This window comes from Dreissena polymorpha, chromosome 4, assembly GCF_020536995.1.
Source record: "Dreissena polymorpha isolate Duluth1 chromosome 4, UMN_Dpol_1.0, whole genome shotgun sequence".
In the NCBI taxonomy this organism is placed as follows: Eukaryota; Metazoa; Mollusca; class Bivalvia; order Myida; family Dreissenidae; genus Dreissena; species Dreissena polymorpha.
In genome coordinates, this window is record NC_068358.1 from 11,080,275 (window position 1) to 11,092,898 (window position 12,624).

At 35.1% G+C, this 12,624-nt stretch overlaps 1 protein-coding gene across 9 annotated transcripts in view; it reads right to left on the minus strand.

Annotated features, from left to right (window-relative positions):
- Nucleotides 1-12,624, minus strand: part of LOC127876064 (cholesterol transporter ABCA5-like) — a 106,379-nt gene that overhangs the window by 15,709 nt on the left and 78,046 nt on the right. For 5 of the 9 annotated variants that reach the window (XM_052420921.1, XM_052420923.1, XM_052420925.1 and 2 more), the window contains exons 26-30: nucleotides 9,844-9,867; nucleotides 7,564-7,578; nucleotides 5,831-6,058; nucleotides 5,108-5,280; nucleotides 4,406-4,481 (exon numbers count right to left, since the gene is read on the minus strand). In XM_052420921.1, coding sequence (XP_052276881.1) covers nucleotides 4,406-4,481; nucleotides 5,108-5,280; nucleotides 5,831-6,058; nucleotides 7,564-7,578; nucleotides 9,844-9,867 — 516 coding nt within the window. Of the gene's footprint in view, nucleotides 1-4,405; nucleotides 4,482-5,107; nucleotides 5,281-5,830; nucleotides 6,059-7,563; nucleotides 7,579-9,843; nucleotides 9,868-10,473; nucleotides 10,586-12,624 lie in introns of those variants that run through there. The other 4 variants (XM_052420927.1, XM_052420926.1, XM_052420928.1 and 1 more) reach the window with 4 other exon arrangements.

Consider the following 12,624-nt stretch of genomic DNA (forward strand, 5'->3'; position numbering starts at 1 on the left):
ATTCTTTCGTGGGACACACCGTCCCATGATGGTGAACAAATGTGCAAAATGATTTTAAAATCTCACAATGAATGACATAGTTATGGCCAGGACAAGCTCATTTATGGCCATTTTTGACCTTTGAACTCAAAGTGTGACCTTGACCTTGGAGATATCGACGTAATTATTTCGCGCGACACACCGTCCAATGATGGTGAACAAATGTGCCAAATGATTTTAAAATCTGACGATGAACGACATAGTTATGGCTCGGACAAGCTCATTTATGGCCATTTTTGACCTTTGAACTCAAAGTGTGACCTTGACCTTGGAGATATCGACGTAATTATTTCGCGCGACACACCGTCCAATGATGGTGAACAAATGTGCCAAATGATTTTAAAATCTGACAATGAACGACATAGTTATGGCCCGGACAAGCTTATTCCGCCAGCCCGCCCGCATTCGCCAATCTAATAACCAGTTTTTTCCTTCGGAAAACCTGGTTAATAAGTCTGACTTAATCTTAAGAACACAATTTATGGAGAGTTGACAACTCCAGTGACTCAATTGTAAAAAATAAGAAGAATTTACAAAAGTTATTTTAATCAAAAGAGTCTTTCTAATTTAGAAAATGCCAAATAACAAGGTTGCCATGGAAACAGTTTCATAGCACAGTAGTCTGCTAAATACACCAAAACACAGTAGGTTAACTTGGCTTATCAATAAAGATAAAAAATAAGGCTCTACAGTGCATAAGTACATGTAAAGTTATTTGATGACATAGGTTTACTAAATTGCATGCAAACTACTGTCTTTATGTACACCACATTTTATGAAAGAAGTCCCAGGTTTATACAAGGGAGTTAACTATTACATGTAGTTAACTATTAGAAAGTATGTACAGGTTATCTTTCTTTAACATTATGTCTTATCACAACTAGAGCTTTGTCACAGATGTGACGAATACCCCCACATGCCACATTAACACATAATATTTTGCATGTCGTCTTCTCAAAAAACAGCGGACACCATACTAAATTTATAAAACGAACTAAGTGACCCCTTGACCTAGTTTTTGACCCAGAAAGGCCCATGTTCTAACTTGGCCTTAACATCATCTCCATAAAACTTCTGACCAAGTTTGGTGAAGATCGGATGTAAACTACTGGAATTATAAAGCGGACACCATGATGAATGTTAAAAAACGCACTAAGTGACCCCATGACCTAGTTTTAGACCCAGAATGGCCCATGTTCAAACTTGTCCTAGAGATCATTTAGATAAAACTTGTGATTAAGTTTGGTAAGGATTGGATGAAAACTACTTGAATTAGAGAGCAGACAACATGGTGAGGTTTAAAACGCAATAAGAAACCCCATGACCTAGTTTTTGACCTGGCATGACCCATATTCAAACTTAACCTAGACATCATCTAGATACAACTTCTGACCAAGTTTGGTGAAGATTAAGGGTATCACGTTTACAGGTTTTTCTAAACGTTTAAACAAATTAAATAAACAGAACGTTACCGTTTAAACGGTATCCCTATGTCCGTTTTAAAAGCATCAGTGCCATCGCATCTCCAAACTGAAAGTAGCAATTATTTCCGGAAGTTATATTTAGTGCATATCCCATTTGCACAATGACGTCATATTAAAACCAACTGTTCTCGTCGTTGTCGAACCATTGGGTTACACATTGTCTACTTACATGCCGTAATATTTTGTAACAAAGACGAATTAATATCGAACCAACATTCCTTAAATAAGAGTAAACCGGTTTAAAAATTGTCATTGTTTTACTTAACACGATGGACATCAAAAGATGCATACTTTAATTTATGTAAAAATATTCCTATACGGAGATTGTTCGCCATATCTCTTGAAATGAATGCCGATGAAGAAACGTCGGAAAAATTTTCTTGTGCACTTCGTGCCGACGCGCGTCAAATGGTCAAGACGATTCGGGTCATGCTCATGCAACAAAAGGCGGGAATTTCGTGATGACGCGCGTTAAATATTCAAGATGTCTAGTCCGTACATGGTGTATTGTTATGTTTACAGTATTGTGAATAAGGGGTATGTGGTGCACGTGATACAAATAGTTTTTAATACGAGTCTTTTTCAGCAGCTGTTAACAAGCTTTGTAACGTCGTAACGTAATGAACTAAACTGATTTATATTGATATTGACTGTCGTTTAAAGGTTAACAGTTTTTGAAAATGTTTTTGACCACAACACGAAATGCGACTGTTTAAACGTGATACCCTTAGTGAAGATTGGATAAAAAACTACTTGAATTAGAGAGCGGACAACATTGTGATGTTAAAAACCAATAAGTGACCCCGTGACCTTGTTTTTGACCCGGCATGACCCATATTCAAACTTGCCCTAGACATTATCAAGATACAACTAATGACCAATTTTGGTGAAGATTAGGTAAAAACTACTTGAATTAGAGAGCGGAAAACATGGTGAGGTTTAAAACACACTAAGTGACCCCATGACCTAGTTTTTGACCCGGCATGGCCCATGTTCGAACTTGACCTACACATCATCTAGTGACAACTTCTGACCAAGTGTGGTGAAGATCAGATTTAAACTACTTGAAATAGAGAGCGGACACCATGCTTAATGTGTAAAACGTACTAAGTGACCCTGTGACCTAGTTTTTTATCTGGCATGGTCCATGTTCGAACTTGGCCTTCAGATCATCTAGATAAAACTTCTGACCAAGTTTGGTGAAGATCGGATGAAAACTACTTGAATAAGAGAGAGGACACCATGCTTAATGTTGAAAAACGCACTAAGTGACCCCGTGACCTAGTTTTTGACCCGGCAAGGCCCATGTTCAAACTTGGCCTTAAGATCATCTTGATACAACTTCTGACCAAGTTTGGTGAAGATCGGATGAAAACTACTTGAATTAGAGAGTGGACAACATGCTGAATGTTTAAAACGCACTAAGTGACACCGTGACCTAGTTTTTGACCTGGTAAGGCCCATGTTCCAACTTGGCCTAGACATCATGTAGATACAACTTCTGACCAAGTTTGGTGAAGATCGGATGAAAACTACTTCAATTAGAGAGCAGACACTTAATACGGACTGACAGACAGACCAACAGACCGACCGACTGACAAGTTCACTCCTATATACCCCCCTAAACTTCGTTTGTGGGAATATAACTAGACAGTTCACATGTTTTGCCTATATACATATAGAAAAAATTGCCCCAACCCCTGGTGGCCATGTTTTTCCACTGATCTGGACCATTTTCGATCTCAACTGTCATATCTAGAAAACACATGTTCTGACCAAATTTCATGAAGATTGGACCAAAAATGTGACTTATAGAGTGTTCACATGTTTTCACTATATACATATATAGAAAACTGCCCCGCCCCCTGGCGGCCATATTTTTTCACCGATCTGGACCATTTTCGAACTCGTCCGAGATATCAATTAAACCAATGTTTTGACCAAGTTTCATGATGATAGGGCAAAAATTGTGACTTCTAGAGTGTTCACAAGGTTTCTCTATAGCCATATAAGGAATACTGCCCCGACCCTGGCGGCCATGTTTTTCAAGGGACCGGAACAATTTTCAAAATATCATTAAGACAAACATTTTGACAAAGTTACATGAAGATTGGGCATCAAATGTGACTTCTATAGTGTTCACAAGGTTTTTCTTTTGTTTGACCTAGTGACCTAGTTTTTGATCCAGCATGACCCAGTTTCTAACTCAGGCGAGACATCATTGTGACAAATGTTTTGACCAAGTTTCATGAAGATTGGACAATAAATGTGGCCTCTCGAGTGTTCACAAGGCAAAATGTTGATGACGAACGCACGACGGACAAAAGGCGATCCCAAAAGCTCACCATGAGCACGTTGTGCTCAGGTGAGCTAATAAAAGTGCAAAACCAATTGCCTGTTTCAAGAACCAGTGAACTTGACAATCAAAATGGTGACCTAAATATTAAAAGGCATCTCTTGCTTAGAAATAATTTTTTTACCAAATTTCATGATCTTAGTTCAATGTATTTTCAAGATATCCTAAAGAAACCAATTCACTATGACAAGCTTCTTTCACCTTTTGACCTCATAACCAAACTATCTTGTTTTCCTTACAAGCAGCCATCATTCTAATTTCTATGGTGTATGTAAAAAAGTAATTTAAATATTGCACAGAAACAAAAGGTCTACAGACCAACAGAACTTTCGACAGACTTATGGAATGACGAATGAAAAGAATCAAAGCCCCACTTCTTGGAAAGGTGTAATAATTACGACCCTCTCTTTTCGCAAAGGACCTAGACACTAAAATAAAGGAGGCCGAACATGACTTTGAAAATATAGGGTAGAGAAGACACCGAGATTTATGATAAAAGCACAATTTTCAATCCAGTGTTGAGTACCTTTCTTTTTGTTCCGCCAGACAATTTTTTCGTTATTTTCTTGACATGTTCTTCTAACTTTAGATTTCCAATGAAGCTAAAAATGGAAAAATATATTGTTACATGATAAATCATCGTTCTTACTAGATTTCTTCAAAGAACGTCACTATGCGCATACCTTGAACAATATAAGATAACATTTTCAACATACAATGCAAGTAAAGTTAATTATCATTACAAAAAGACATACACTTATGAACACTTACATGTGACGATGTGAATTTAATATGAAAACACATTATTCATTTCTGGCATACAAATAACAAATAAACTGTGACTCTGTAACACAAGAACAGGTACACAAAACGTATTCCTTTTTTTAATTCTGAGTAAAAATAACATAGGGTCAAAACACTATTATGTAACACAGCAATTTTTTAATATATATGATGTAAAGCAATAAAAATACATCAAGAACTAAGCATGAAAGTATCATATCTACCTAGCATTTCAATAGCCAATACAATAATTCCCTACTCCCCCAGCTACCAGTACATGAATGCCATAAAGCAATTCAAGACACAAGTGACATAAACATAGATTGGCAGGCCCTTTCTGTACATAGATTTTCAGGCCTGGTGATTACAAGTTTATATGCCATTTTACTCTCTTAATAACCTCACTGAAAAAAACCAACTGGTCCATAAAGAAGTGCAAGCTTACAAGTCCATCAGGGGTTTTAGCTGCTTGGCAGGGATGCCACGTATCCTGGCGTAGCAGTCCAGGTGCTCTTCTAGGGTGATCAGGTCCCACAGGGCGTCGTGCTGGGGGCAGAAACCCATTGCCTGGAACGCTTCAGACATGTTCGAGTGGATACTGTGACCTCCAATATAGACCTGGAATGACAGATGAAATTCAAGTAGATTATTTGTTGCAGTTTTGGGGCATACATTAAATGAGATTTTTACTGAGATATCCAATAAACACCTGTCAGGATAGACAGAGATTCCTGTAAAACTTGTGTTGCAATTTTGGATCAAAACAATTTACACTGTTTAATTACTTGCAATAAACACCTGCAAATTCAATAGAGAATTATCGTATTTTTTTAATGTTTTCTTTGTCGTAATTTTCTGTATTGTTCCCTTTGATTTGAATGTCTTTGTCATGCTCAACTGTATATTTATTACTTCAATTGAGTTACATGTTTTTAAAATACAGTAATAAAAGCTAATTACAAATCTCTTGTAGAAGAAACAGAGCGTACAAATTCACATACATTTTATTGCACCAGTTAAACAAATATAGAACACTGGTATTCTCAACTTAAGCAGGTGGATATTTAAATTATGTTCACATTTTACCAAGCTTACTTAAACCAAAACACACAAACAATTAATCTTCTCCCAAATATAAACAGCCCCCAGCCCTTTCCCTTGCCCCTACCTCTCCCTTTGTAGGTGTCATGTCAGCAGTGATCATGTTGAGTGTGGTCGTCTTTCCTGCCCCGTTAGGTCCCAGAAGCCCAAACACCTGACCCTTGTTTACAGTGAACGAAGAGTTTCTAACTGCAACATGACCTTCACCCTCCTCCTTCTTTTTAAATAACGAGGTTATCATGGATGTCTGATTGTTAAACCTTTTGTTGAGCCCTCGAATCATACAGACTGGCATCTGAAACAATATGCTTCTTGATTTGGGTCAAGGACATGGCCTTCTATTTTGGAATAATACATGTATATGGACAAAACTGAAAACAGAAAATTTAATCAATTTAAAGAAATACTATATCGGATCATAATTTGTAGAATATAAACAGTTTTGTCAGGCCTTACAAAGAAAAGGATTTTACAGTCCAGAAATATTTCCAGAACAGAAACATAACAACTCTTTAAAGAATTTCCAACATAATATTCAATATCATCAATTAATAAATGGAAATGAACATATGTTTTTATTTGTTCTTTCCTTTCCTAAATTGGTAAATCTTTTCTTGACAAAATCATTTGATGACAATCCTATGACCTTTTACTAAAATGGAAAACAAAAGAGCGAACTTCTCTCAACATATGCCCATTTAAGGTTTTGGTTACATTCATCAAGTTGAAGGAATATAGGATTTACCAAACTTTTAGACACTAGACAAGTAAGTGTTAGTTACTTCCACCAAGTGTTTCTTTTTTGCTATAGGCTTTGAGCTTATGATTAACCCTTTGCATGCTGGGAAATTTGTCGTCTGCTAAATTTCTAAAATTAGCATTTTCTTCAATTTTTTTTCAAAGAATACTATCAGAATAGCAAACAGTTTGGATCCTGATGAGACACCACGTTCTGTGGCGTCTCATCTGGATCCAAACTGTTTGCACAGGCCTTCAAAATTCGGTTCCCGAACTGAAAGAGTTATATACATACATATTTGAGATGACTATTATGTAACATGCAACATAATTTAAGAAGTATCTTAGTAACAATAAAGAAGAAATCTGTAAGTATTATGTATTATTTTATACTAATATTAATCAATCATAGTTTCCCAAAAGCTCACCTTAAGCATGTTGTACCAAGGTGAGCTCATAACAGCTTCAACTTTGCTTTTTCAGGCAAAACAATTTGTCAAGGTATTCCCTGTATAATGTAAGTCTGTGTAAAACTGGTGACACCAAGACAGGGCTAGTTTTGACCCCAGGAGCACACTTAGAACAAACTTTGTAAAGGGCTTGCAGTTTCAGACAAGAAGATTTTTGAAGGTATTCTCTAAATAAGTATTTCTACGATTTTAAGACGTTTTTTCCCCCGATTTTTTAAGGCATAAAGTTGGGGGGTCGTCTTATAAGAGCAGTTTTTTTAGTGATATTTGTGAAGTGATAACCGTATTTCTGATGAAGACAAGAACCTACTTTCGTTTAGATAAGTGATTTGCAGCTTATATCATTATGTTATTTTATATTATAAATGATATGTCTGTTTGGAATACTCGCTAGTTTATTATCCAATAAAAATTAAAGATATAAATTTATTTAAGCAAATGTGCACTAAGATATGCACTACCGGTAGGTCTGATATCAAAACTTTGTGTATTGGGACAAACATGGGAATACCTCATATATGTTCTAGTACCTTTTAGATGTGCATGTTATATTGTTAATATGTGGGTAAATGACAAAATCTTTATATAATACCTCTTCACGTAGTAACTGAAAATTTACCAGGCATAAAAGAGATTATAAAAGAGATGAATTTATGCAAAGAAAAGGCAATAACAAGGTTTCCAGAGAACTGGTTTAAAATTAAATTATGTGGGAAGCCAGTAATGAATTTTTTTTAATTTTTTTTGAAATCTTATGTCCAACATATATTATTGTGCAAACGGTTTGTTTAACCCATTTATGCTTAGCGTCTAGAAAAAAGGCCTTGGCAAACAGCGTAGACCCAGATGAGACGCCGCATGATGCGGCATCTCATCAGGGTCTGCGCTGTTTGCTTAAAGGAATTTCTGTAAGAAATATTCTAAATATAGAAATAACTAGACCAGACACCTCTAATTTTGGAAATTAATTGATCCAATTTAGAAGGATGGGAGAGTCCACTAGGCATAAATGGGTTAACAGTTGAAAAGGTATATGATTAAACAAATGATAATCATAACAATCCCTCAATTGTGAATATCGCATGAACAAGTCTCAACTCAATTGTGAATATCGCATGAACAAGTCTCAACTCAATTAAGAATATCGCATGAACAAGTCTTAACTCAATTGTGAATATCGCATGAACAAGTCTAAACTCAATTGTGAATATCGCATGAACAAGTCTCAACTCAATTGTGAATATCGCATGAACAAGTCTCAACTCAATTGTGAATATTGCATGAACAAGTCTCAACTCAATTGTGAATATCTCATGAACAAGTCTAAACTCAATTGTGAATATCGCATGAACAAGTCTCAACTCAATTGTGAATATCGCAAGAACAAGTCTAAACTCAATTGTGAATATTGCATGAACAAGTCTCAACTCAATTGTGAATATCGCATGAACAAGTCTCAACTCAATTGTGAATATCGCATGAACAAGTCTTAACTAAGTCATTGTCATTTCTGCTTGAACATGCAAATTTGTTGAAATGATATCCTTCACCAAATATATTTTGTTCATGGATGGGTGCGAATCCCTTGATATATGGTATAATCATAAGAAGTAATTAGTGTAGGGTAATTGTTTTCATGCATTGCAATTCTCCTGATTGATATATATACACCCATACAGTATCATGTTGAAATCTTGTAGAGTATCTGAGATAAAGCCTTGAAAAGCTACATCATAAAAAAACAACAAAGGTTGATCACTCTTAGTTGAGAAAGTGTAGTTTTATGGTTCTTGTGCAAGGCACTACTTCCTATTGATTTCTACACACCCATGACGTTTCATGTTGAAATGTTGTATAGTATCTGAAATATAGCCACAAAATGTTCAATTATACAAAAACATCAAAGGGTAATAACTCTTATTTAAGAAAGTGAATACATGTAGTAAGGGTTCTTAAGCATGGTACTTCTCATTGATATCAATACACCCATGAAGTTTCATGTTGAAGTCTTGCATGGTATCTGACACATAGCCATGAAAAGTTACATCAAATCAAAACAAAAACAAAGAACAATTACTTTTATTAACGAAAGTGTAAGTGTAAGGTTATGGTTGTTGTGCATGGTACTTCTCCTCATTAATATATATATATATATAAATATACCTAGTAAGTTTCATGTTGATATCATATATAGTTTCTGAGATATAGCCCTAAACAGGTTTTTTGACAGAAGGACAGAAAACACCAATTCTTTATCACTCTGCATTATGCCATAAAACAACATTAACAGCTGTATTCATGCAGAAACTTAAGTTCAAGGCCTTTTCCCTACTTTTTTCAAAAATTTCTACACTGTCAGTTTTCAAATCAAACACTGCAACAATACTCGACAAATATGGAAACAATTTAACTGTAAAAGTTAGACTGTTTTGGTTCATAACTGTCAAAAGTGAACGTTTCACGGATTTTCATCTAAGTGTCATCACTTATTTAGCATACGTACAGGCCCAATTTGTGTAAAATTATTGTCAATTAACACAAAAAAGTTAATTCTACTTGTTTGCATACATAATTTTAACCAGAAAATCCATTTAACCAACTTTGTTTTTTTAGTGAGAAAGTTGGTCAAGCTCTCAATTTATACATGGTTAAGAGAGCATGTGTAGGGGATAGATCTTATGAGAGCTGGAGAAGTGCGGAGGTCTCATGAAGCTGGGAGAGTTGAACATTTCTACAAGAGCTGTGGCGTCTGGGTTAACAAAATGGATAAGAGGGGACGAGTGTTCACTGATTGAGTTGTGCAGCTAAGCAACGTCAGCTATGGTAACGGCAAGGACGGGTGACTGTGACTCACATCAACACAGTTACTTACATGTTCCAATTCAAATAAACGATCCTGAACAAACGGAACCATTACATTTCACATAACAAAATATGCACATGTTTATAAGTGTGTTAATAACTACATAAACACAAGCTTTCCCCTTTTGAAAGTTCAATTGACTACATGGTTTACTCTAATTTCATAATGAGGATCAACTAAGAATATGAAACTTGTGTATGAATGGGAATACCGTAATTACTCTATGTTTTCGGACACTCTTAAGTTTTTGGACACCACCTTTTTTAGCAAAAATAATTACTTTTCCTGACTCTTAATTTTCGGACACACGAGTTTTGGTCCATAATTAATGTCTCCAAGTTTTCGGACAGTATATTTTACAGCGCTACTTTACCAAATTTGTGTCCTTTTTTCAACATCAAATGACACTTGGATCATGAGGTTTTACAACCAAATTAACATCATAAACATGGCAGGTGAGTGCCTGAGGGCAACGGACAATTACATTTGCGTTATTGGATAAATAACCTTGTAAACCAGTATTAAACAATTGTTTAATGACAAATACTAAACGCTTCAAAGTGTGATGCACCCTATTCCAAGTTTTACGAACAATGGAACGTGTTAGACAACAACTATCGGAAATGAACAAACAAAGAATTCAAAGTTTGCTTTTTTATTGCGTCAATTACAGGTTCATACTAGGGAGTATTGGTACATCACATGCTCATCTATGAACTCGTTGGTCAAAGTACAACCTTGTAGTAACTTTCTGTCAAATAAATTAAGCATTTAAAAGTATTTAAAATGCAGTGCAAACATATATAACTCAAACTGTAATTTATACTATACAGCATAGTATTTTACAAGCGTGTGATATTACCGGTAGTCGTTGATACAATTGACGCTATTTCCAACATTTCAATTTTCGACTCAAAGTTTTCGGGCACCAGTATTTTGTGAATATTTAGCGTATTTTTTTTTTCGGACATGAACAAAACTATTTATTTTTAAGTGTCCGAAAACATAGAGTAATTAGGGTAGTTCTATGAGTGGATTTATTAACTTATGATCATTATCTCTCTGTACTCAATCATTTTACAATTTGGACAGAAATGTTAACTCAACAAATACAGGTTATAATTGGAAGGAGAATCCAGCATTATGCAAGTAAAAACCTCACTTTGATAATATGATATATTTATGCGACCTTACATAAACTGTCAATGATGTTGGCACTCAATGTTTTTGACAGGTCTTTTATTGTGTGGCACAGCACCATGCTGAATTTCTGAAGTGCCACTTTGCCATTTTCAAATGCAAAAGCCGTCACACGCCCTTATTGGTAACATCTTAACTGCCTCGATCATGACCAAACTTTTAAGCTGAGTAGTAGCAGAATATTGTTTCAAGGTAGCGAAGATGCACGCTGTTGTGAATTAGTCATGGGTGGATCCCCTATTACACCGCTTTGAAGCCATATATTTGACCTTTGACCTTGAAGGATGATTTTGACCTTTCACCACTCAAAATGTGCAGCTCCATAAGATACACATGCATGCCAAATATCAAGTTGCTATCTTCAATATTGCAAAAGTTATTGCAAAAGTTTAACCAAGGTTAAAGTTTGGAGACAGAATGACAGACAGGCCAAAAACAATATGCATAAAAACAAGTGTAATCCTCATGGAAATTGTGCATTTCATGTATAATACAGTAATTTCAAAACATTTATAATATCAATAAAACAAGCTGTATCTTCATTGGTGTTTTAGATACTTATTGAAATAATTATTGTACCGTATACTAATTAAACAAAATGTGAATTAAAAATTTAGTCTGACACATACGATTTTACTCTGCCATCATAGCTGCGCACATGTCTCTCACATCATTTTAAGCAAGATTGCGGACAACATAGAAAATACATTGTGACTCTCAGCAAAAATGACAAATAACAATTAAATTAACGATTGACACCATAGTTATTAGGGATTAATGAAATGGCTGTGATAATTAACAATGCATATAACGTTTTAGATACAAACAACAAACTACTTATTTATTAGTTATCAAGTTATCAATTATTTATATAGTGGATGTATGTTATGGAAACGAGTGTTTGCAAATTGGCGTCCAGTTAACTCACAAAGTTCAAACATCTGACAAGATTATCATTAGAATTATAATGTTGTATAAAATAGTTAAAGTAAGTTAAATTCATAAATTACACTCTAGTGTTTTTGTTTATATTTAAATATTTGTTCCCGCATCTGCCAATTATGCAATAACATGTTCCTACCAAAAACTGGTTTTCATGGAACGTTTGGCCCTGCTTTGCCTAAACTGTGCTTTAAAATGCCCTTTTTGAATGTACTGCACCATCCCCCTTCGCCCTACTGGGAAAACCACTAGCACTTTAAAGGTTTAACATTAATATGAAAAATTGTTATTATAACAAGATTGCCTGAAAGTCACTCACCTGATATTTAAAGGAACTGACATGTTCTGTGAAGCCACAAGATATCATTAGAACAAATGTTCTGACCAAGTTTCATGAAGAGTGAACTATAAATAACTTTAAGAGTGCTTACAAGTTTTACTATAGCCAAACAAGGATAAATTCCAACCCCTGGAAACCATGTTCTTCAACAGACTACACTTATTTTCAAACTGATCCAAGATATCATTAAAACAAATGTTCTGACAAAAAGTTATAGAGATTGGAGAATAAATGAGTGTTAACAAGATTTTACTATAAAAATATTTAAAACAAGAGGGCCAAGATGGCCCTAGTTCGCTCACCTTAGA